Raw genomic sequence first — 26,745 nt, forward strand, 5'->3', positions numbered from 1 at the left:
AAAAAAAAAAAAAAAAAAAAAAAGTCCTTGCTGTAAGTTTGGTAGGTGTGATCTGAAATCAGCCAGAAAAGAGTCACTACTTAAACAGGGAAGACAAATGAAGAGTTTCCTTACCTCTCAGCTTTCTTCACAGTCCTGAGTGGTGCAATCCTGGTGAGTGCAATCAGATGGGAATCCTGCAGGTCAACCTCATATGCAGGAGCTCCACCCTAACAGCAAGCAGCAGGTTTTATATTTTGCTACTATATTGCAACAGATGCTATGTTTAACTTTTCACTTCTCTTCCAGCTGTTGAGTTTTTAAACAAAATCTTTACAGAGCTTAAAAATACTAGTCAACTAGTCAGAAATTAGTCAAAAGTTAGAAAACCATCCCTCACATTTTCGAGGCACCTTCCCCTTTGGCTATATTTTAACTTGACGAATCACAGTATTTTTGGATGCACCAATTTTGACAAGATCCAGTGTCTGGCTTGGGAATAGTTTAATTCAAAATAATAAATATAAATAGATGAACATTTGATAAACAGTGGAGCTCTCTTCTTTTGGGGTTCTGAAGGTCTGTGTTTCCATCATGTCATTGGAAATTATAGTAGCAGGTTTAAAAAAGGAAAAAAGATGGGATTTTTACATAAACATTTTAAGGGCCTTTAAGAAATGCCAGTAGATATTTCAAATTTCAACTCACAGTTGCGAGTGCTGGTAGTATCATAAGGGGATGACATCTGAGCCAAAGCCCTCCAGACAGTTTTACAAAATGGCAAGAGCATACTAGCAACGACGTCCTCCTGCCCTAGCAAGAGACGCAGGGTCTCAGAGATGCAATAAAGTGAACACAGTGCAATTGATGTTAGGAGTACAATAAATTTTGATGAATCCAGGCAATGCACAAGGATCACATGGGAGCAGGGAGATATTCTTCCTCCAAACTGTAAAGCAGAGAAGTAAGCATAATGAAGCATTTAATATTTTAATTTAATAGGATTGAGAGATGAACTTCTATCTAGATTTACAAATATTACAAAGAGTTGCTATTTTGTGTTTGATACAGCAATATTATTTATTATTTTAACATTATTATTGTCCTAAGATAATTCATAGTCATGGAAGGTGCTACCATTCTTGTACACAAAGAGCTATAAAATACAACAGCTAGTACCTTAACTAACCTCATCTAGTTATCTTGATGTAATCACAGATGTGAAAGGTGCCTGATATTTAGCTTCTGCATTAGAAGTACCATTATGTTTAGCATCCAGTTTCATCTGCAACTGTCTTTTTTTTTTTTTTTTTAAACAGACTGATTTTCTTTAGATATTCCACTGTAAATGGTCACAAATAAAAAGCTTGCCTTTCAGGTTATCAAGGTCCTGTTTTCAGTCTCTTTATCCTTTCCTTTGGTACAGAAAGCATGAGAGCATGTTCCTCACAGTCCCTAGCTGTAAACTCCAGTCTGCTGTCCCACTATTTTCAAGTCTCCTGTGGGTGACCAAATTCATTAGTTACTGAGGCATCATATAATTGCAGGTGGATGTGGGTGGATGCTATGACAAGCAATTTAATAGGTACTTCTTGCATGTACCAGACAATTTAGCACAGCAAACCGTCAGGACCTCTGGAGTTAGGCATCAGCTGAAGGGGCTGGGGGCAGGGGGAAGGCCCAAGGGAGGAGAATGAAACTGGGTAGGGTTCAGAGATTGCAGTTTTGAATTTAGATGAATTTCAGCATCAAATTCCTTCCTCAGAATTAGCAGTTGGGTTCCATTCTCAGCCCTCCTACCTTCTTGGCATGTGACAATTCCTTTGTCCCTCAGTTTCCATATTGGGGAGATACAGAGAGAATACTCCCATATCCTGGTCCTCTCCATCAGTCTATTGCCATACTAACATTTCCTGCAAGGCAGCCTATAGGAAAAATAATGTACATTCAAAGGAGGTTAATTTACTGAAACCACACATGTAGAAATTCTATTTCTGGAGAGCTCACCTGGTGCTTGCTTTCATATTGCTCTGGTCTTTCCTAGTTCAGGGCAGACATTGCTCGTGGGCAGGAAGAAGTCTGAAGAAGCACAGTGAGACACTGAAACGTCAGACTGCAGCACATTCCCTTGGCCAGACACCCCCAGGCAGCTGTGTTTCAGTCCCAAGGCACTTGACCTGCTTGGGTTTAGATAATGTGCAGTGCTCTTCCTCCCGTAAGCTCAGTGCCATGTTTACAGACACAGTCTTTATGTAGGTCACCCCTTCGTGTGAATGGAACTGCACAGCCCACCGACTCCTCCTCCGTATCAGCATCAGGACCAACCTTTCACTGACCCTAACAGCTTAAGCTCATCCTTTCTAGGTAGTCCAGCACAGAGGTGTTTTCCTAAGAGCCACGTTATGGTTGAAAGCACATAAGGGCTCCAAAGTGTAGTTATTTCTGGCAGGGACCCAACAGCTAAACAAAAATAACTTAACCACTGCCCCTTCTCTCATTGCTTAATAACTTTTGGGCAAATCTTTTCAGGAAACCCTACAAATTAATTCAAAACCCTAAAGGAGACCTTATTTATTTTTTTAACTCTCTCCTCTCCAGAGTCACAGAGTTTCTCTGCCTTTCCAAGCTCTCCAGGCAATGCTCTTCCACTGCCTCAGCCAAGCCTCTTCTAAACTGGCTGGTAACAAATGCTCTCTTCCTTTTATCTCTCTCCTCCCTTCCTCTTTATCAATTCAAAGAACCTGCCTGGTTACCAACCCACTTGGCAGATTAGTTTTCTCAATTTGATGCCTTTCTTCGCAGACTTGTCAGCCCGCTGGGACTGGCTCTGCATTCTTAACTAGCACAAATGCTGCACGTTCCTATATGCATGCATACAGATGTATCACTTGTCGCCTGTTCCTCACTCTGGGCAATTGTCTTGGGGACAGGCTAATAACTAAGGTCAAATACCTACAGTTCAAAAGAAACGGAACTTAATGCTTTTTATTTTTTTAAATGTCTCCACAATCTTTATATTTTCTGTTATTTTTATACTCCTTGCATTTGTCATTATTCTTCTGGGATTATCCCTAACAAACCTCTTGGACATAGCAACTTAACTGCATCTTTAAAATTCAACTCTATTATATATTTTTAGGAAAACCACCTCTTGGAGTAACAGTTCATCAATTTAATTGTTTGTTTGGGGAAAGACACACCAGAAGATAAAAGATACCAGTAAAGAGTAACAATTTTAGATTTGGATCTACTGAGATTTAATTGCAACAGAAGGCAATGTGAATTAAAAGTGCCCTTGAATTAATAAATGTGCTAAGACAAAATAAGTTCACTAGCAAATAATTTTAAAAAGTGAATAGTCTTTAAAGATGCTAGGCATAGGAGGAAAACTAAGGAAAGCAAAAGTCTGCTGTTAAACAGAAAATATGATACACTTTCTTGCTTCAGCCCTGACAGAAAAATATGTGACTTCCTACAAAGTTTATTTTAACAGGAAAACACAGCCACAGGCCAGAATAAGGGAAGAAAAGTGTTTAGCAAACATGAGATAGAGCTTGCTTCAGATTGACAGGACTAGTTAAAAGAAACTAATCAAAGCTATCATAAAGCAAATAGTTGTTAACTCTGTAGTTGACAAGAACCTAGAGTTCAGAAAGTTCATCAGGAGGGCAGTAGGCGCACTGGCTGGAATCTGAAGGCAGGCAAAAAGATTACAATAGTTTAAGAAAGCATGACCAATTAGGACAGATTTAAAGGTCCAGAAGATTAAAATTAGGCAAACTTTTTTTTTGCCTTTATAAAACAAGGAAATTCTGTCAGTTTAATTTCAGCATCCCAAAGATACTGACTTGTGTCAGCAAAGACACTGCAAAGATCCCAAGTTCCAACTGATGTGCAAAGAGCCATGGGGAAAAAAAAAAGAAGAAAAAAAAAAAGGCAAAAAGCCAACTAATCCAAGTTTGTTGAGCAGAATCTGTGCAAACAGTGAAATATCCTCCTTCGACTGGAAGATTAGTCTAATTAAAAACAGGAGGTATAAAGATGCAAACAGAAGGCTTTTAGAAATAATTTTGACAAATTTCTCACATTCAAATCTCAGAAAAAATTCAAGAGAATGTATTCTAATATGGTAACTACTAGGTAGGCATAAAAAGAGCTGAAAACTTATACTAAAAGTCTATTAAATAATTAGAATATAGCAAATTTATGAAAAGCAAAAAAACCTGGCACGACCCCAACTAGATCTGGGTTGCAAATACAGACAGAACTGAGAATTATAAATTGAAAATGTGGTTGGGAATTATATTTCACTTGTGATCAATGCACAAAGCTCTATGTATAGAATTTGACCACTCTATGGAAGTTATGTAGTCAGGCAGCAACACAGCAGGGCAACATGGCCACTAACACCACAAACTGATGAGCCGGCGGTGTGACACTGTTGGAAGGCTGAGACAACAGTCCTCACTCTGGCATGTATTAACAGGCCTGGCTTGAGCAAGAGATCAGATTAGTTTTGTGCACATGGAGAAGAAAGGTGATACACTTTAATAGAAAAAGAGACTTCTAGTGTGTAAAAATTATTAGATATGTTAAGTGTTCTACTTAAAAACTCAAGCTCAGAGGTAGCCTTTTATAAATACACAGAATTTACAGCGGTGATTATGTATGTAAGAGAAAGCTTTTTAAGTGATAACATGCTGACAGTGGTGAGGCACTGGCCCAGGTTGCCCAGAGAAGCTGTGGATGCCCCATCCCTGGAGGGGTTCAAGGCCAGGCTGGATGAGGCTTTGAGCAACCTGGGCTGGTGGGAGGTGTCCCTGCCCATGGCAGAGGGGCTGGAACTAGATGATCTCTAAGGTCCCTTCCAACCCAAACCATTCTGTGATTCTATGATTTACTGGAAAGGCCTGTGCTGGCATGTTGTAGAATCTCCAAGATTCCAAGAAAACATGCATTTGTGACTCAGATGTCCCTTAAAAGAGTATGAATACAACTGATCTTGCCACACTACAGGATGGGTGTATTGGTCTCTAGCCAATCCATATGTTTCTAATTCTATGAGGTTTTTTAGCCAGAAAAAAACATGGAATTTTTAGCTGGAATTCTTTAGCCAGAAAAAAACATTTTTTTTTTCTGCCCAAGTGGTTACCTCTCCTGTTCCATACTTGTTTGATATTATATCAGTTTAGTGTTAATTTTATCGTAAGTTATAAAATAATATGGAAAGTATGTAGAGTGGAAAAAACTAACTGACTGAAGACTACCACACAACTCACCTTCCCCCGTGCATGCTTACACGTCTCAGGGTGAAGCTCTAAGAAAGGCAGAAGCAGCGGTAGCAGGATGCCTGCCCAGTGAGTGCTTCGCTTGCTGCAGACGGCTGCATGCCACGAGGCTGTGGAGTACTTTTGGCCAATCCAGACTGGCAGAGTGTCTGGTGTATGTCAAACTAAGCCACAGCACAAGAAACGCATCTCTTTCTTTACAAGGCTGTTAGTCTGAATTATTCTGCTGCACTAAACAAGACTAATATTGGTAGCAGTAGAATTGATGTATATTATTTAATCAGAGTTTACAGAATAAAGTGTATGTCATGGTAGTACTTTCTCAACTACTTCGTCATAGAAAACAGAAATCATTCAGTAATGTAAAAATTACAGTACTCATGCAAAGTTAGGGCTCATTATAGCATTATAAGAATACTCTAATTGCAGTAGATGGTACTCTTCCAAAAGCATACCATACACTGCAGTAACAACAAAGGCTGCTGCTGCAGTCTAATCCTATGTGGGATTAACTGCAGACAAGAAATGCAGGTAGCATTCCCCTTTGTATAGCTACATTTTTATTGTTAAAAAAGTTAATATTTTAGCAGTAATGGAATAAGCAACTAAAATATAAAGTTAAACCCAACAGCTAGAGCATTTGATGTATTTTACAAAGTCACTGGGATAATGCCAGTGTTTGGCTCACCCTCAAAGAAAAGCATAAGCCAGGAAACAGTATTAAGGCTTTTTGATGCTCCAGAGATTAATTATTCAGCTATGACAAACAAAATTCAGGAGGGCACTGCTCAAGTCTTACTCTAACTTGTTTTATGACTGCATCTTCAGTGTGAAGATTTTCCTGTTGCTCCCAACTCACCCAACCTATCTATGCCACTATTCATGTCTCATATAAAAAACAAATACCAAAGACAATCTAATTTCTATTCTGGGTCAACACCATGCCGACAAAAAGCCAGGAATACACAGCAGCACTGTGCTCTACTACTTATTTGCAGTCAGGAGGGTTCCGTCAACCACGAGCTGGACTGACCTGAATAATGAAAGCTTACAACATATGCAGAGCTTTTGCTGGTTTGCAGTCACTAGCGCTATTATACCGTGAAGTTGTGATGCTGTATAGAAGACACATGGATGCTTTCTCATTCCTCAGCTGGCGAGTGTGCTTAAGCTGATGAAAAGCTGTAAGGAGGACTTGCCTCATCCTGCATCACCCTGTTAAAAAGCAACATGATGATTTCAAAGAAAAAAATAAAATAGTCTGGTGGATATACATAAATATTTATTATCAGTTTAACTTCATTTTACTAGAAGTCTTTAAACAGTTTTTCTTTTTTGCCAATATGTTGCATCTGTGACACAGTTGCTACTGTCATAGCTTCCCTGCACTGGGAATGCACAGCTTACACTTAGATTCCAAAACAATCTATTCAAGATAAAGAACCTTCAACTTTAGTGCATATGGAACTATTTAAAGATTGGTAAAAAGACCCCCCCCCTTCCCCCTCCCAAATTAAGAGTCTTTTACAAAGAGACTTCATTACCAAAAAGTGAATATACAAATGCTAAAAAAAATGCTGGCTTGAAAAAGTGATTTCAGAATTTACTGTACACATTGTAACAATTTATTATATAAGCTGCTTCTACATGCAAGCAGATCTTACATTTGGTGTAAAACATTTATACACATTCTTTACAATTTGTACATATTTAAATGGCTGTATCAAACAACACTGCGCTATGGAATTTTGTAAGCAAACAACTAAAATTGGGAGGAGAAAAAGACAAGGCTTATAAAACATGAACAAAACCCGTGACACTGAAAAGCATTTAGACTTGGGCTTAGTCTTGTTTGGTTTGGTTTCAGGTTATTCAGGCAGACCCAGATTTTCCTTCTAGCACACAAAAGTAACACCAATACAAAACAGAATAAGGCAACTATTCAACCAGCAGACTGTACCCGTCACTTAGAATGGCTTATTGGTAAAATGCCTTTTTAATTTTTTTTTTTTTTTTGCTAAAAATGTTTATTTTCTAGGCACATCTTAGCAAAAAAACTGCATTTTGGCTTTCCTGTTTGCTTATGGCATGAAATGAATTATTACTGTGGTTGGTGTCCATTATGAACAGGGCTGGTGGTGGCTTTTTTGTTTTGAAAAGCCCAGGCCTCAAATGACACTTCAGTAGTGTGAAAGAGGACACTGGGCCACTTGATAAGAGATGATGATCAAAGCATAGAGTTTGTGTAGTAACTGATTATGTTATTCAGTACTTTGGTCACCTTTTAGTTTGCATTAGAAGGTAACAAAAAGTAAGCCCAAGGGAAAAGGATACCATACCACTACACAAAGACCTGAGCTTAGTTGGAATTTGGGGACTTCTACTAGTTTGGATTAGATGAGGCAGTGTCCTCTCTGCTGAAACACTCCAAACTCTGAGGGGTAAAAGGGAAGCTGGCCCTGTACAGCACTGAGGAACACCAGTGCCTTATGGCATCACATCAGGGGCTGTCAAAGTGCTGGTAGGAAAACTGTTTTTCACACCTTCCTGAATGGCTCTTTCCTTGTTTGTACTTTGTCTTCTTACACAGTGCATAGCGAGAAAGAAAGAGCCTGACATAAGCTCTGAGGTGTTGTGCCACAAGTACAAGATTTAATTAGAAAGAAAAAAAAGGAAAGGGAAGAATGGATGATATTTACCAGAAGTCATAATGGGAGCAGTATGCCATGGCTGTGTATGGGAAACAAAACTTAGAACAAAGTGTTAATTCAGGAGATTATCGTGAACATGTACCAGAAACATACACGAATATAATTCCTCCTGGCTATTGAATCGCTAGAGAGCTGAATTGAATATAATGAGTATTAAAGTCATTGTCTCAAGCTTGTCTGCTTTCCCACTTAAAAAAAGATACAAATTTGTAACTGATGTTGATTAAGAGTTTTTGGAAGAACATCTGATAGATGCAAGTCTGCATGAAGTCCATGGCAACATGGCAATGTGATAATTTAGATCCCTGTAACTAACAGCATTATCTATCTGCTTTTATTTAAATAATGATACAAATGGGACAGCATTCAAGATAAGAGAACCTTATCTTATGATTTAGGATGATAAAGTAAAATTTTAAATAATTTTTTTTCTACAACCGATTTTTATTGTTGTTGGGTTTTTTGGTGGGGTTTTTTTGGCTGGCAAAGGCTAACAAGTTTTTATTAGCATTGCCCCCAAATCAGAAAAGCACTTCGGAGTTGTTCTTGATGGTTGGTTACTCCTTATTCTCTACATCACAGGAAAGCGGCTGAGTGCCTGCCTCAGCTTCTGTGCAATCTGAAACAAAGAAAGAGAGCATATTAAACATGTAGTCCCTTTATGCAGAAATGTGATTGCAGGCTAAGAAATTAAATTAATTGTTCCCTCATTTTCTGAAAAACTGCAGTTTTTACTGCAGATTTTGTGTATGCAGGACTTTCAAAGCATTCTAGTATAAAGACTTTCTTCTCATATACACCCTTCCTGCCTTGTTCATTTGGCGCTTTCACCACTTGGGTTGTGTTGGAGAAAGTACCGTAAGCAGGGCTGTCATCCTGACCATTAGGTTATGTAGCACTGCACTGTGCAGGAGGGCTCCAGGAACAAAGCCAGATTTTTCATGAAATCCATTTCCCTGCTCAAACTAGGCCAGACATCAGAACAGAGCTACAGTGCTCTTCCCACAGCTCTCATGGTAGCCAGCACCCCACATGGGAACATGGATCTGGTCCCTGTACTGGGGGAGAGAGGATTGGTACAAAAGAGACTGGTGAGGCTGCAACCAGAAGAACTGGGACAGACTAGATGATAAACTGAAAGAATATAAGGAAAAACCTATGCCTAACCACATGAGATGTGTCAAAGAAACTGAGCAAGGTGACCTGATGGGGGACCTGAAGTTCTCATCCACTAAAAATACCTCTGAATCCCCACTGGCACCTTTTACTGCTGTGAAGGGCAAGCAGTTGCTTATACCACTCCTTCAAGGCACCCAAGTCAGGCTCCAGGCACACTCAAACTCACGTTTTACCAGCATATCCTATTAGAAAATTTGTTCTTGGGTTTCATTTAAAAAACCACAAGGAATACATGCATAAGAACAAAGTTCAGTGCAAACTAAGGTTGTAAGTGAAGTGCTCAGAGTTAACATATTAACTACGTCACCTGAACTACTCCAATCCTCCCTGCCCCACACTTGTATACATGAGGCTTTAAATCACAGAAGCTTCCCTTTGTGCTCCCATCCTATGGGAGGGAAGTTTTGTTCAAATAGTTTATTGTTGTATTCAGTGCAGCAGGTCTTACTTATTGCATATCACAGTACTGGCATTGAAAAAAAAAAATCAAGCTGTCAACAATGTTTCTCAACACTGGTTTGTAGGTCTATTATGATGTAGTTATGTACGTAGGAATAGTATCTAAAGGAAAAATAGTATTTTAATTTTTTTCAAGTATCTGCTCTCTGTGAGAGGCTCATACAAAAAGATGATGACGTACTGCAAGTATTTCTTATAAAAGTATCAGCGCAGCACATGCCAGGAAAATGGCACTGAAATACTACACCTTACCGTTTCATAAAACTGTGCCTGCTGCTCCAGATACAGACGAATGACACTGTTGTAGTCATAAATCCGGTTACTGTGGAAGTGATTCATCTCAGCTGCAATTAGACCCAGGAGGCAAATTATTTAAGAGAAATATTTGTAATTAGGAACCATTTTCGCTCAGTTCAGGTTAGTTTCTGTGCAACAAGCTCAGCATCTGGCCTTGCCAGCATAGTTACTGTTCTCCTGCTTCCACAACCTGTTTTGCCTGCAGCACTCAAATGATGATGGAGCTGTACATAAAATTGGCAGGGTGTCAATTACTCACTGATAAAATGCAGACACGTCCTGGATAAAGCCAGGTTCTTGTTACAATACTCAGGTGTACAAGGATTTGATAAAGAATACAAGCAGGATTATCCCCTACTGAGGTACCTGCTCTTTCCTGAAGTGTTTCCAACAAAATTTGGCTAGGACATTCAGATTTCCAGGGGTACAGGTATCAAGTTGTAAGCCGCAGCTGTAATAATTTAGCTCAAAAAAGAGAGATACAGTCCATTTTTGACTGAGGCTGTTTCAGTAGGAACCTGAGAAACAGCATTACTGAATCCATAACACCTTTCACCACTTTCTGCATCTCCTGTCAGATCATAGCTTATGGTTGAAATAAAAAGTTAACTATATTTGAGATACCAACAGAGGGACAAGAAATATTGTAGATTGTAAAACTCAACCCAGAGGTCTTTTCCATGGTTACCACCTATCCCGCACAGTCCTCTTGCATCATGGGGACCAGAAAGGGGGGGGTGTGTGGGTGTGTGTTTTCTTGTTTGTTTTTAAAATCAATTTTGTGTGCTCGTCTGACTTTGTCCTGTAAAATACTGAGTACTCTTGGCTTTAAGTCAGCCAGAAAAGATGCAACTCCCTCAGCAGTAAGTAGTCCCAGAGAAGTCAATACCAGGATGCACTTCAGGGCTTGGTATGCTGCAGGACTGAGCCCCGACTCCTCACTTCCCCAGTGTTTCAAGGGCAGTGTGCTTACATCTCATATTTACAACATCTCCAAACTACAGAGGAAAAGGTCATTCAAAGAACATCCAGGAAATAAAATGTTACCCACAAGAGCATTAATCTCAACTGGATCATGTCTGACTAAGCTATGAGTCAGAAAAAACACTTCTGCACGTGCCAGACTGCTTCCTGTGCCAGGGCCCAGGCTTTTTCTTTGAGAGACATTACAATTTCAAAATGAAAGAATCAGTCTGAAGTGGTTGCTTTTTGTTGTGTTTGGTTGGTTTTTTTTTTGTTCTGTTTTGGTTTTTTTGTGGTTTTTTTTTTCTTAAATTGCATTTCCAAAACACGTATCTTTTCCAGTAGCAATACGAGATTTGCAAAAAAAAAAAAAACCAAAACACAAACAATGGGCAAAATAACTGCAATTTTAGGAAAATCTAAGCAGGTCACAAAAAACCCCAAAGGCCTATCTCTTACTATCATTCCTGGTAGAACAAAGATTCTCTTTCAAAGTCTGTTACTTAAGAGATGTCCTTCAGAGGTCTACAACATTACCATTTAGCCCAGAACTGCTTTTACCTTGTAGTGCGTAAGCCATGGTGCTCACACGTTTCACCATGTTCTGTTTGTCTTGTGGCGTTATTTTACTGGTTGCAACTAATTTATCACTTTCCTTCACTCTTTCTATTGCTCCCTGTAGAAACCAAATGCAGAAAAGATTAAGAGTAGATTAAAAGAGTAGACTGTAAAGACTTTTGAGTTGACATCTGAAATGCCACTGTCCACGTTTTGAGCTTGCACACTATACACATATATATGCACAATGACCGATTCTGCCACCTTCGCACATTTTTGCCCAAAGTTTGTTATTTCACTCTACTGCTTTCAAGAGTCCCAACATCTTGCAAGAAGTACCTTAAGAAACAGCTATGAACACAGTCACCAGGATATTGAGTTTGGTAAAGGCAGTAATACACAAGGTTATATACAGAAAGGACAAAAGAACCAAGTTTCAAAATACAGCTGACTGACACAACAGACATCTGACAGCCTCAAACTATCAAATGCCTGTAGAACCTTATTTGCACATTATACAAGATGAGACAACATATACGATTTTAAAAGAGACTACAACTCATTACAATGTATAACTCTCAATCCAGGAAAATCCTTGTGTCACATGAACAACATGCATAAAAATAAACATCTCCCCCTTCACAATGTATTTCTGCCAAACAACATTCAAGAGAATCTATTTACATGTCTCTTGGCAATAGGCTTATGTTTTGAGTTTTAAAAACATTTCTTCTCCTTTTATGGTATTTTCCCCCAAGGACTCTGTGGGATGAGGGATTGTAAGTGTTCTGAAGAAAGAATACACAAATCTGATATGCTTTTATGTTTGTTGCTCTCAGAAGTATGTTCTTGTTTTATACGTTTAACAATTCAAGTGGTTAAAAAACCTGTGTACTTGTTCAATACTTCAAAATGTTCAGTTTCCTGAAATATGTTAGAGCAAGCAAATTAAGACGAAGATGACTCTAGGATGAAAAAGAAAAGCAGAATATCTAAAACTAGATATAATGGCTAAGTTTCTTGCTTTATTATTTGAGGGCTTTCGTATTAGAGAGAACAAGGTTTTTGTTTTCTGTTGATCTTTCTTCCAGAAAAGTTAGCCCTATTCTCTTTTTTTTTTTTTTTAGTACTAAAGAAATGATTATTTATTACATATCAGTAATTTAGCCATGTAAGTGTAGTACACAATTTTTCCTACAATACTGGTATGGTTTGGTATCTACTACCATGTAAAACTCAAATACTACAAATTTACATTACTGTTGTTCAAATACTACAAATTTACATTACTGCTGTTCAGCACATGGGACATGAAGCTATCCTGAAGCAAACCCTGAAGCTTCTAATGGTCTATAGCAGAAAGTAGTGATATTCTCAAATCTTGAAGCAAGTTCTAGCTTCCCTCCCCTCTAAGTATTTTTTTATTTAAAAAATAAACATGTCAGCTTCACATCAACTTCCAATGTTTCTGGAAGCAGGGGCCAGGCTGCTGCACAAATGCAGGGTACCATACCACCACTTTTGTTGCTCCCTGTATTCTGTAGGTCTTCCTGCTGCCCAACCCTTAAAAGCAAAGGCCATTCACATACCTTATGAGCTCCTATGATGTCAGGGAAGCAGCCAAGAAAACCCTTATATTCATGATTTGTTTCCATCAAAAAGTGAAGATCTTTCTTCGGCTAATAAGCAAAGTGTAAGCATTAGTAAAAGCATCAGTAGCATATTACATCACAGAAAAGAAACTGATGCCAAAAATAGGATGAGGGGAGAAAAGGGAAGGAAAGAATAGAAAAAAACAAACCAAAATCTTAATTGTTTGTTGCAAGTTTTTCATATTTAAAAAGGTCCTTATTAAAATACAAGCTCTTTGGAGTATGGCACTGAGCGCCAGAGGGCAGATGACTCTGTTATTCTAGTTAGAGGTTTTGCCTCAAATTTTCACTGAAGAGGAGTTACCCATCCTAGTAATGGCACTATTAAGCAACAATCTCATTAAATATACATATATGTACACAACAGGTGCACCTCCTTAGTTGCTGACTTGGAAAGTTGTTTTAAGAACTTACAGACTCAACCTTCAGATCAAGAGAATCTGCATTTTGGAGACTTTAAGCTTAATACGCCAAACATCAATTTATGACTCTAATACTGACACCAATCAGGATTTATTTAAGCTAGACTGTTACTGAAGCAGGCAACTGCATATCAAGACAATGAATCACAGCGAGATCTGCATCCTGTAGACATCTGGGGAATGCAGGGGGAGGGTAGAAACCCTATCCTTGATCAAATATAATTCTGTTGTATCAGTAATGAAGAACAACTCACTAACATCAGAAAACAAACACATTTAAAGATGAAGTAATCACTGTAGTATTTTAGAAACCAGAATGCGAGCTTTCTGATCCAAGAGAAATACCCTCCCACCACATCCCCCCTGAGCTGACACACAGTAGAAAAGCTGATGAACATGCATTTAAAAGTATTAACAGTAATTTCATTTAACTGGTCTGCGGCATTAGCAGTTATGTTTTAAACAGAAAAGAAAAAAAAAAAAGTCAGAAGTGATCCAAATAGCTGATATGTTTGAACACACTACATCAATGCATTCATCCTACCTGATCTGCTACAAGAGTGGCGATTTCTTCATAGGTTTTTCCTGCTTCTGTTATTGCTCCATTGAGATCAGATTCTCCTAAAATTAAACATAAGTGTTCAAATTACAGTAAGTCATTTACAGTAAGAAACTTGCCTTGATTCAAGGCAAATTTCTAAGTTATTTTACAATAACAAATGCCTAGTCATCATTTTGTAAGCAGCAGTAATACAGAAGTTAGAAAAATATTGGTCTTTTATACCATTAAAGAAGGAAAACTCTGAAGGTCTTATAGAAAATGAATGCTAAAGGAACCACATAAACACTGTTCTGCCATAGTACAGCACTACTTGCTTCCACATTTCATAAATATATGGAGCTTAAATACACAGGTATTGCTCCACACAGGGCAACAGGAAGCCTACCAGAGTGGGAGGGAAAGGAGAACGAGGAGGGTGACAACAGAAGATACACTCACAAAGGTGAAGAGACACCTGCTGTTCTGATTTTTAATATGTTATTTCATACCCGATACACAGTAAATTCTCCACGATGCCCTGTGAAGAAGTGATGCTAGCCCTAAGCTCTTCAACAGTCCTGGACCGCAAAAGGTCAGAGAAGCAGAAGGAGGCCCACCTAACTTTTTTTCCTTGGCAACAAGATTTCTGACCCTTTAGGGGAACTTTTGGACAATATTTAAGCTCTGTAAGAACCACTGGTTTTCAGTGAACATTTCTAACTTCCATCATCATATAAAAGAGATCAAAGGGCCCCACAAACTACACTTAAAAATACAAACACCACCACAAATCTTAAGGTAGACAACACCACAAGTGCTCATAACACTGTATTTCTACAGGACACGGCTATGTGGGACAAAGATGGAAACAAGCCTTACATTCTTGGTTTTCTCATGCCACTTCACCTTCCCAAACCACCACAGGTTTTTTTCCATTCTTGTTAGCTTGTCCAAAGCATGTAGTCAACAGTATGGAAAGCAAATTGAGGTAGAGAAAGGGGAAGGTATAATTTGCAGATATTGGATATTAGATTAAGAAAAAAATGATTTTTCTCATCCTTTCAGACATGTCTTGATATTAGGCAGCAGTTAGTCTTCTATGAACATTTTGTTTTTATTTTATTGACATTAATCAGCGACTTAACTGAAATTTACCAAACATTGATTTCATTAACGATTAATTTCAACATTAAAGTATTTTCTTCTACAACATATGGACTAATCTATGTTAGAGATTTATTAGATAGAATGTCTTCATTTTAGCATGTCCTGAAGGACACAAGGTAATGACTGAATGTTGCTTCTGTACAATCAATCAATTCTCACTTTCCATTAGACTGGTTTCATAAAGCCAAAAGCTTTCTGGGAAAGCTACTGATCCTAAGGAATTAGTAAATCCAGCAACACAAACACTGCTAAAGAAAGTTATTTTTCTCCTATTTGAGACTGTCTGGACAAAATAAAAATTAAAAAAAAAAACATGAAAACAACACAAAATCCCACTATGAGATCTAAGAGATATCTCATTCAGAAGATAGCTTCACATTGTTGTAAAACAACAACAAAACTTCAGGGAGATCAATTTCATCACTTCAGGAAGATTTAAAGAATTTCATTATTTTGGAATTCCCCATGTCTGCTCAGAAGTAACTGCTGCTTAGGTAACTGACTCCTTGATTTTGGGACAAATCATGGTGTGGCTTTAGTTACAGCCAGAAGCCAGGTTGGTCTAGATGTTGCTGTTCATTTCATAATGCCATAAAAGATGATTCCTATCCAAGCAAAAAGAAGGAGAAAGAGAATGTATATTTGAGTAGAAGAAGGAAAATCCTCCCCTTCTGTGCAGCACTCACTCAAAGGACTTTCCCAGAGTGGAGCTTCAAAGAATCTAGAAAAACCCTCCAAGCACCGATCCTCTTCCATTTGGTGGCAGGAGGGCATAAAGCCACCCTGCAGAAAGCACACGGTGCATTAAGAATTTCTACTACTAGCAGAGGCATTCACACTAATCCAAAAAAGGAGAGCTAAGGGACAGTATATTTAGAAGTTGTTCCAGACAGTGGATCCCAAAAATAGCCAGGCACACAAGTGCCTGTGCTCCTCGCACAGCATCCTTTTCTTCCACAAATCTCTCCTTCAGGTGGTACCAGGGCAACTTAAAGAGTGAGATTTCATCTCCCACCTGCTGCGCTCCTCCAAGTTGTAATACACGTTATCAGCAGTGCCATGCCACGCTCAGCCGGTCACTCCTCTACACCAGGCCACCTTGTCAGAAATACCACATGCAACCCACGTGCTCAGCCATCAGAGTAACTTAGATTCCAGCAGCAGATTGCTCCCAGTCACTGTTGTCAGCACAGGTTTTGGTCTGAGTTTTGTAACTTGGACAGGGCCAAGTTTCCAGCATTCTCAGCCTCTGAACGGATGTGAAGCTGGGAGTGGGCTTAACGCAAGCCCTGAAAGCTGAGCTCTGTCCCAGTGCAATGATATACCAGGATGTCAGAGGTTCTTTAATTAATGGAAAAGCAGAAACCCCCGCACACTGCTGACATTTACAACAAAATTAGGGCAGCACGCGTTACATATATCCCCATGAGAAACAGAGAGGGTTTAAAAACATTGACTAAATGTAGTTGTAAAAAGACCAGTTAAAATGGCCACTAATACTCTACAGATATTTTAACCCAACCATGAGGAGAAACAGATATTTTAATTGATTTACAGGCCTGCATACTGTCACAGGGAGATGAGATGAAGGAAGATGTAAAACTATGAGGAGTCTTTTGGAGACATTTAGCAGAGCATCTCTTCGCAGTTCAACTGCTTGGTCAATGCCAGTGATTATCACCTCTGAGGGAATACACCAGGAATATTGAGGGAACTAGTATTCTGTAAGGCTTGGTTAGGAGAGCAGAATTTTTTGTTGTCAAGATGTGTTTTGGTTTGATTTGTTTTCTTTCAAAGCATGTTTTAACAGAATCCAGGAGTAGAAAAAAGATCAAGTTTGATGTACTAGGGAACTGCTTGTAGCAAGATTTTTCTTGACAAGTATACCTCAGGCTGATAATGTTCAGCACACAAGCAGTTTAGAAGGCAAAATATACCTTTTGCTAGCTGGCACGATAGAGAAACATGCATGTAACTGCCTAACAAAATTCCTGAGGGGTGATGTAGGATTAGGAGATCTTACTATGGTTGAATGGCATACCACAGCCATTCACATTTTCTGAATATAGGAAAAAGACTCGCCCAGGTTTGGCACCGCTAAAGAGAAGCCGTGCTATTTAAGGCTGTGTTACCCTAAGAGCATCGTATGATGTAATAAGATAGGCAATGTAGTGCCAGGCTGCAAGACACTTCCAGGCATATTCTGGAACTGTCCAATATGCATTTTTGGACCACGATCATACTTTCAAAGCATGTGTTCTTAAAACTGATTGGGCAGTACATAGGCCCATGGTCAAGTTAAATGAGAACCTCTCAATTGTTCTTAATAATTTTAAGGGTACCCTTGCCTCTGCAAATACTGGGGACAGATTCCTAATATGCACTGATGCTGGCAACTAGTTGATAAGGCTCATTCTGCAGCATAAGAAAAAGAGCTTAAGTGAGACAAATTAATAAGTGCACCTTGCCCGCAATCTTAAATATTTTAAGCTGGAAATCAGAAGAGAATGCAGTAGACATTCACCACACGTAATAAGGCTTTGCAGAGCAAGCAGGCAGCACCAATGAAAGAGATAAGGACAGTAGATACATCCCAGCCCAACTGTGCAAATGAACCAACTAACAGTGTATTCAGTATGTCAGAAGTCAGCTACCAGTGGCTGGAAATGTTCATGTTATCAAATCAGTTGTCGCAATCTTCACTGGCCTATATGCTTTAACTTCTGGAACTCAAGAATTAAAAACAAAAGAAAAAAATAAAAGAAAGAAAGAGAGAGAATGAAGAGATTCAGCTCCCAGCAGAAACTGAACTGAGTGCTTTGAAGAATGACTGAAGGAGCCATTCCTCTTTACTTATAGTCCAGAAAAATCATACCCCATACTGAGCGTAGCTAATAGTCCTTCATTTGAAGGAACAGGTCCAGCACCTTCTTTTAAATACTGAGATCAGGAAAGCTGCATCCTGTCAGTTTAAATCCAGGTGCTTACTTTTGCATAGAGTCTGCTTAATCCACAGCTCTGCACCTGAGGCAACCACCAGATGGAATTGGACATGAACAGCAGGCAGGACAGAGTGAGGGCAGCAGCAATGAAGACATTTAAAGCACCACATGCACAGCACTTATTCTCTCTTCCTGGGAGCTCAAATTCGAAAGCAAAGAATACACTGGTGTACTAGTTATTAAAAAGAGCAAAATATATGATTATTCTCTCTTCCTGGGAGCTCAAATTAGAAAGCAAAGAATACACTGGTTTACTAGTTATTAAAAAGAGCAAAATATATGGAATCAGACAAAGGCATCAGTGGGAAGGGCATTCTCCTCAGCAAGATACTAGGGTGCAACAAGGTACAACTGGGCAAACAGAGAGAAACATCCTTGTCTTGTTGCCAAGCACTGTAAGATTATTTTTTTTTCCCATACTATTTGAAGATGCTGGAAATCAAATTGAAACTTTCCTTCATAAGGTTGATCTGCATTTTTGCATCCTAGCTTTAAGCCATATTGTTTTCCCTTTACCCTGGCAAAAGAACATGTGTTATAATTCAAGCAATTTTCAGTCCTTTCTCAAGAATTCTTGCTACAGATTGTATCTGGCTAGGATTTAGTTTTCCAACCCATGCTAAGAATACATAACTGTGCAAATCCTCTCCTTGGTTCTCACATCTGAAAGTAACGTTTTAGGCAATATAGTATGTTCCAATTCTAACTAAGCAGTCATCCTGTTAAGTACAGGACAAAGATGAGAACAAACTATAGGGCTATGCCTATTTCTAATGTTTCAAGCAGCAGAGAACCTGAGTTTCAGAAGCGGGTGCATTTCAATACATGGTTTATGGGGCAATAAATTGTAAGAGTACCAAGCAAGGGACAGATGAGTAGTCCGAGTAAGTATTGGTCAACTACAAGTCCTAAGATGGAAAGATTTCAGTAAGCCTCTATGCTATAACATTTAAGGTTTTAGAACAGAGCAATTTTGCAATTAAGAAAATAAAAAAGAAAAAAATACATTTGACAAGAGGATCCCAGAGAAAATGGACTGAATTAGCTCCCTCTGGGATATGAGGAAATATTTTCCAGTTATCTGGAAAACATCAGCAGACCTTAACATACCAAAGCAGGATTTTAAGTTTGGCCTAAAGACTACATTTTAGGAGAACCCTCAGCAACCCATGCCCTCCTTTTCCCTCCCACAACTTTCATACCTAACACAACAGGGTCTATTTTAGGGCTCTTGAAGGAGAAGAAAAGGTGAAGGACAAGAAAAGGCTGCAGTAGCCAACCATCCAACCCACATAATGGTATACAGAAGTCTTGCAGTAAGTTTTCCATCCCTATGTGGAGTTGTTGTTTCAGCAGATCAGTCACACAATAGTTCTGTGACAGATACTTTCAAGGCTGCATTTTCTCCCCTTTCCTTTGATATCACAAAAAATTCTACAGCATGTTTTGTCAGTCAGGCCAGAGACCAGATTACACATAAACAAGATCAAGCTAAACTCCTGCACCACCACCTCACCACATGATTATACAGTGAGAGAAAATAAGACTGCAGGCTACAATATAAAAACCCTATAATACACACGATGAAACAAGTTTTTAATATTTTTTCCAGAACAAAGTTTGAAATCTGAAGTTCAAAGAGGAAAGCATTAGGCAAAAAGGCACTGACAAAAAATGTAGCATGATGTACTTAAAATATCCTTTGTTAAGTAAAGTACAAATGAAACTGCAGAAGTACCTTGGTATCCACTAGTGCTGAAGACCAGTGCCAGGCTCTGTAATGCTTTTCCTATCTTCTGGTATTCCTTGGGTAGTGCTAAAAGAGGGAAAAAGATGGGGAAAAGAGGGAAACAGAAGCAAAAATGCACAAGGGTGAGACTAAATCTACTAAATCAGCATTTCCAAAACTTGACAGAAGCAGATGTCAAAAACAACTAGGTTTTACATTTCCTCTAGTGAAGCATTTACAATCACGTTCTTACCCCCTCCCCTGCTACAAACATTCCAAAACTGGATAAAGCAATTGCAATCTGGATTCTTGAAAGCCCCAAACAGTTGGGGAAATGGTGTGTGACTGCTATTAAAAAAAAAACCCAAAACCAAACAACCTCACTGCACTCCTAGCTCAGTCCTCCTATGTGTACAGTGCGATTTTTTTTTTCTCCCCCTCACAAGCAGATTTTATCCTCCTGGGGAAGGGGGAGGAGAGGGGTGTGCTGCAGCAATATGGAGATATGGAGAATAGATCTCATTAATATTTTAAGAGAGGGGATTATTATACAGACCTATAAAATATGTAAACTCTCCTCAAATCATGGATTTTATATTTTAAGACACTAGAAACCAAGATTACCTAGGGATAAAAATTGATGCAAGTATCTGAACAATAAAATTGTTTTTTATAATCTATTGATTGAAAAACATATGCATAAATTGCTTCCTCACAATGAAGTCAACAAGCTGTGATTTATGAGTGCACTCATTATAAACACTTTGGGTTTTAGGCCTCTGGGGTGGTGGTATTCACTCTGAAAAGTGAAAGCAAATTTTTATAAGCTACATAGGCTAGTAGAAAAAAAATCCAAGTAAATGTGCTTTTTTTTGTCAAACGCTTATATTCAAAGGGTACATTGTCCAGGTAATAGCAGGTTTCTAGTTGCTCTAGCATCCCACACAATCTGCTTTTTGCAGAGGAACCCTTTTGTGTGGTAAAAAAACCAACTCAAAAACAACCACCAAAAACCACCCCCCCCCCACCACATAATTTTATTGATTATCTTTGATCAAGTTCTTGCCCAGAAGTTAGGTTATTTATGACAACTGGTATTTCATATAACCGCAGGTACCATTCAGAGTACTAGAGTTCTGTTATCAGCCATTAACTTGTGACTGAAAACCCAGTGGAAACTTCGGTGAAGAACATTTGGTTTCTTTTCACTTGCATTTAAGAAGTTTCCAGTGTCACCCATTTTAAATATCATAGAATGGAATGCACATAACTGTTGCTCAGGAAGTGCCAAAAAATACTCATGACTAGGAGTTGGGACTAGAGCTGACAGGGAACTTAAAACTCAAGAGACTACTGAAATTCTTCAGTTTTGCATGTCCCGATTTACCAGTCTCCTTTTTCTATTCAGGATTAATGTCTGTAAAGTTAAAAATTAAAATTTTCAACACAAATCACACATCTTACTGCGTCAGTACTTACTAACTAATTAATAGCTGTAATTATTAGAAGAGTCATTCCATACCTAAAGCACTAGTGCCATAAGGTTAAGGAGATTTTGGTAGTGAACAAAATACCAAATTTCTACTGTAAGCACAAGCCACAGCCAGCCCTTAAATATGGTGGTTTTGATCCCTGCTTCTGTAACTGTAAAGCAACACTGTTTTTCTAGTCTCACCTAAGGGACCTTATTCCTTCCCCCGCCCTCTGCGTCCCCCTCAGTATCATTTCCTAGTGAAGCAAGATGTGTACAACATTAGAGCTGTGTCCTGTGTTGGACTAGTTTTGACCAGCAGGAGAGTCAGTGATGTGTAGAAGGAAACCCTCTTATTCAAAGTAGAGAAATGTAAATAATGTAAAGTTCACATCCTACAGATGCTAAGGCCTAATGTAATCACTACCAGAAGAGACTGGGCTTCTGTACTTCCCATTCCCTCTGGTCAGCCCCAGATATTCAACTGCAGTGTTACATTAGAAAGCAGCAAAGAGAGAACTCAGGAGATACTTATTCCCAAGCCTGGGGACAATTTTTTTTTTCCAGGAGGTAAAAAAAGAGGGGAAAAAAGGGAAAGAAAAAAAAAATGGAGGAGATTTGAGGAGATTTATTTTTTAGGTCTTTGGTCACCAGACGCTACAGCCTGCCCTGAAGTGTTTCTTATGATCCTCAGCTGTAGTACCTGCTTCTTTTCAAAAGCTGCCTTGTGGTGGCCACAAACACTGAACACTGCTGTGGACTAGAAAATTAGAGCCCAGGCAGATTCATAGGGACTTGGTGTGAAGTTCTGCAACCCTAAATATCTGTGGGAAGGAAGAGACAAGATAGGAGAAAAAGAATTGGGCTAAAGATTAAGTTAGAATCAAGTTGGGTTTTTTTCTTTTTCTTTTTTTTAAAACTCATTTCATCTTTACATCACGACTCCTGGCATACAAGAATCCTAAATAAGGGGTTAATAAAATCCAATAATTTATGATTTAATCAAATAGACAGGTCTACTTTGCCCATGTCACTAAAATGTCAATAAACGACAAATATATGAGAACAGGTCTAACAAGGGCTTCAGCTGGATTACAAGAATCATTTAACTTTTAATATAATTTTTAAACCTATGGGCAGGGACCAGATATTTCTGTTATGAGAGAAAGAAAAAAAACCAACAAAAAAACAAACCACAAAACCAAAAAACCCAAAACACCCAAACCAAAAACTTGCACAATTTCTACTCTCAGACACTGAAAGCAGCCAGAATGCCATACAATCCTCATGATAATTTAGGATTTCCTTTAGTTTTAAGATGTGCCTTTAATTATAAACAACAACAACAAAAGAAAAGCAACACAGAAATGACTGCTGAGTTCAGAAGGGACACTTACGCCCTGTACACCTCTTCCAGTGCTCTTGTCCCACTGTCAGCAGCTCTTTAACTCCATCATCCATTGCTTTGGTGAACCTACCCACTGCATCACATTTCTGCTCTCTGTGGCATTTGGAAAAAGCAAAAACAAAAAGCAGTTTAACAGATGTGTTACTCTAAATACAATATCAAAATGTTTAGTAGTATCAACTAAATCTTAAAAAAAAAAAAAAAAATCAGAGAAATAAATGAATTCCTTGAAATCCCTGCTATTTCACTGCAGTCAGAACTTCCCTCTTTAAATAGAAGCATTTTTCATTCTATTTTTCCCTGTCCGATAAACATGTGGTACTGCAATATAATTCTTACTATAGTTAGTTACCTGAACACACAAAAAAACCCCACCAAACCAAACAAAAAAAGGCTACTAGCTAAATATCCTCTCCAATGAGACCAAACAACAGAATAGCAAAATCTGATTTGAGGAACATGCATCCCTAGAGCACTTAAAACAAATGTAAGGACCCCACATTGACAGGAAATTAGATGTCAGAGTAACAGCAGTAGCAGAATTCATACAACAATGAACAAATATAAAGAAAGTAACTGTTCCAGATATTTTAATAGAAGTATAAAATAGGTGAATAAAAATTAATAACAGTTCTTCTAGAGAAACGTATATGCATAACTTTATATTATATTGACAATGCTGTTGTATTCAGTTGTGTTATAGAAAGGAAAAAAAAAAAATCAGTGATGCCCCAGTGAGAATTATGAATTAGTATGTGCCTTTTTACCCCTCTAAGCATGTTTTCATGCAGCTATCAAAGCTTTCCATTAGCATCGCACTGCATACACAGCAATGCTCTGTAAACTCTACAAAAGAAAACTAGACATGTATTTCCTAATTTTCAATGAGAATTATTCAAACAGCATCACATCTTACAAATGCTCTCAGGCAAAGCCTGTATGAGACAGCTCTCACATCAAGGCAACCCTGAATGACTCCCCAGAGCCAGGACAGCAGCTTCAGCTGTGGCCCAGCCACCTAAAGGCTCCCACCTCCCCACTGGCACCCCCATCCTCAGCTGGAAACTACCCGAAGATCTACTTGCACCGAAACAGAACCTGTGCTTTCCAAGAGGCCCTATTTTTACTCCAATTTTCCCAGTAGCAAACCATCCTTTTAAATTTCTGTACTTCATACTTTACAGTTCATGAATCGGCACAGAGTTACCATCCTTTGATCAAAACCAGGATGACCAGGACTGCCAAAGTACCAGAAAAATTGTTTCAGTAGAGAGTGTCTTTTCACTGCACAGCCTAAGAACTATTGGAAAAGCTCGTTTGTGCACTTAACAGTAGCATTTTTCAAGACTATTCATATACAATTTTAACAGCACCCTGAGAGGTTCCCAGACACTGGAACACAGCATGGATGTCTGAGGTGTAACATCCACTTCTGCAATGCTTGGAGACAGGTCTCCAGAACCGTCCCAGGCTGCCAGTCCCAGCCCAGGAGCCAATACCCTCTGAAGAGTGTTCGCTGCAGGCTGCTTGCTTGCCCTCACCCTGTTTGGGGACACATGCTGGTTGTTCCCTGCCAGGGTTATATATATACATAATATAGACTCAGATTCTCCTGTACCCTATGTACACAATTCTCCCTCTGGTTCACCCCTTCAGCTTTTATACCACTGGGATATATATAAAACACATGACCTAAGAAAAATAGCCAAGTCTGAAATCCTCATGTTCAAAGTAGAAGTGACCTAAAAACGTCCCATCTTTTTTATAGTACAAAACTGCGACCACACAGCTATTATATACATCTTAGTATGCACCACATCACTTGGATAAAGCCTATGCTGGGATATTCCCAAGTGTAGGTACACTAGTGCTTTGCTACTACAAACACTTCTGTCTAGTTTATCCAGTTTCAGACACAAAACATTATTGAAGTTTCTATGTTTACAACAGCAAGCAAAGCATGCCATGCATACTACATATCTTCTAAGAAAAATAATCATTAAGCCTAAAGGAGTGAAATAAAGGCTGCAGAGTAAATTTAGTCTTTCACTCCAAGAAACCCAGAAGTCTAACACCAAGAGAACTATACATAAAAAAGTGTATGTATATTTTATATACGTGTATGTTACATAAGTATTTCAATTTGCACTTACAGAAGGATACCCCAAAAATGTAGTAACGCATTTAAAATGAAAAGTGATTTAAATGATACAGTTTCATTTTTAATAGCTTTCCAATGGATTCCAGACACTAGAATGATACTGTGCGTGCATTATACACAAGTATTTTACAGAAACATTGATTTCTTTGATGGTCCACCTACAGTTATCCCAAGCTACTTGGCAAGTCTAGAACACTTTGGAGCTGTTCACAATTGAAGATTAAAATATACTCCCATAGCAATACAAAACATAACTCCATAGGACCTGCCAGTGCTCTCTCTCATCAACTAGTTTTGCATAAATCCTTTTAGGATCAGTATTCAGCCACTGAACTCAGAGACACCATAGGGAGTTTCACCAAGTTTTAGAGGGGTTGATATAAAAAAAACTCGTATTCAAAAAAATTTTCATCTTTACCTTGATGAATGTCTCTTCAAATCCATTAATATATCTTCATGCTTACTATTTTAGTCTTGTATTAGCTCCCTATCTGTTGTATATCCAGACGCATAATGTCCATGTAAAAAAGAAACCACCTTACATTTCTACCATATCCAAGTCAGGAGCCTCTGGTTCCATTGTAGAAAAGATCAGGACTCCTACAGTTTCATCTTTCTCTGCCTTCCGCTTTCCAGTTTTCCACTCCTTGAGGAAAGAAAGAAAAAAAATAAAGACAAAATTTGACCACTACTGTTTATCCACATAAGGGCATGTACTTAAGCAATGAATGAAATGTCTAGAACAGTTAACCAACAGACCACTCATACATTAAAACCTTCTAAATAAAAGTTTCAATGGGGCCAAGGTTTCCTAGAGTTTCCCTCCCTTCTCCTTGTAGGCTTTGTTTTCTACATGCTGGGGTACACACACCCTTCCTGTATATTACTGAAACAGCATGTGAAAGGAACTATATTCAGCTATATTTGCACATGATAGTGCTGATATCAGAAGCTACTCAAGAAGATCGTAAGACTATTATGCAATTGCCACACTAAGTTCTTAGGTGGGAACAGATAAAAAGGTTAAAAGTTCCACAGGTATTGCAATATGGTCTGACAGAACAGATAAGTCAGCTAGTAAGAACTGCTGATGAGCTAGCACAATTATACAACTCTCCACTTGCCATCTAAATAGCACTTCACTACGACTGCCACTTCCTATGTTATCAAGCCTCTATGTACAGGATCACAGAATAATTCTGGGTGGAAGTGACCTCAGGAGGTTTGTAGTCCAACCTCCTACTCAGAGACGGTCAGCTGTGACCTTAAGTTACTCAGGGCTTTATCCAGTCTAGTCTTAAAAACCTCCAAGGATCCTTTACTTTTTCAGCAAAGTGTATACGTATTTACAAGTAGGACTATTTTGAGGAGAAACCAGCATGAGTTTTGTCCTGGGTCAAGCAGAGAGTTAACTTTTTTTTTCTCTTCTTCATAAATAGCTAGCAAGAAGCTGTGTTTTGGATTTATGCTCAGGAGAAAAGTTGATAAGAAAAGGAATGTTTATAATTATTGCTAGGATACTTTCAAGGACAAATACCTTCAGCCTCTCTGCTCTCCGCAGACAGAGCGGGGGCAGGCCTGGGGGGGTGTCAGAGGGGGGCACCGTCCAGCTGCAAGCCTAGGATTTGCTCTTAGGTTAAGATTGAGAACCAGAGTGACCAATGGTATTCCATAACATGCATGTCATGCCCAGTAGATAGGTAAGAATGCCCGGAAGAGCATTCTCTTCTGCTCTTTTCTCTTGGGCTCCAGATCATC

General features: G+C 38.7%; 1 protein-coding gene across 1 annotated transcript; it reads right to left on the reverse strand.

The window, feature by feature from the left end:
* Window positions 1-8,450: 8,450 nt before the first annotated feature.
* Window positions 8,451-25,675, reverse strand: LOC104463089 (sorting nexin-9-like; the record flags this gene model as incomplete). The annotated part of the gene is made up of 8 exons (XM_010075316.1): window positions 8,451-8,597; window positions 9,869-9,960; window positions 11,438-11,552; window positions 13,024-13,113; window positions 14,053-14,129; window positions 19,957-20,034; window positions 22,816-22,919; window positions 25,530-25,675. Coding segments are annotated over 8 exons (750 nt in total), but the record flags the coding sequence as incomplete, so codon positions are not given.
* Window positions 25,676-26,745: the final 1,070 nt, after the last annotated feature.

The sequence above is a fragment of the Pterocles gutturalis genome, unplaced genomic scaffold (genome assembly GCF_000699245.1).
Source record: "Pterocles gutturalis isolate BGI_N339 unplaced genomic scaffold, ASM69924v1 scaffold3156, whole genome shotgun sequence".
Lineage (NCBI taxonomy): Eukaryota > Metazoa > Chordata > Aves > Pterocliformes > Pteroclidae > Pterocles > Pterocles gutturalis.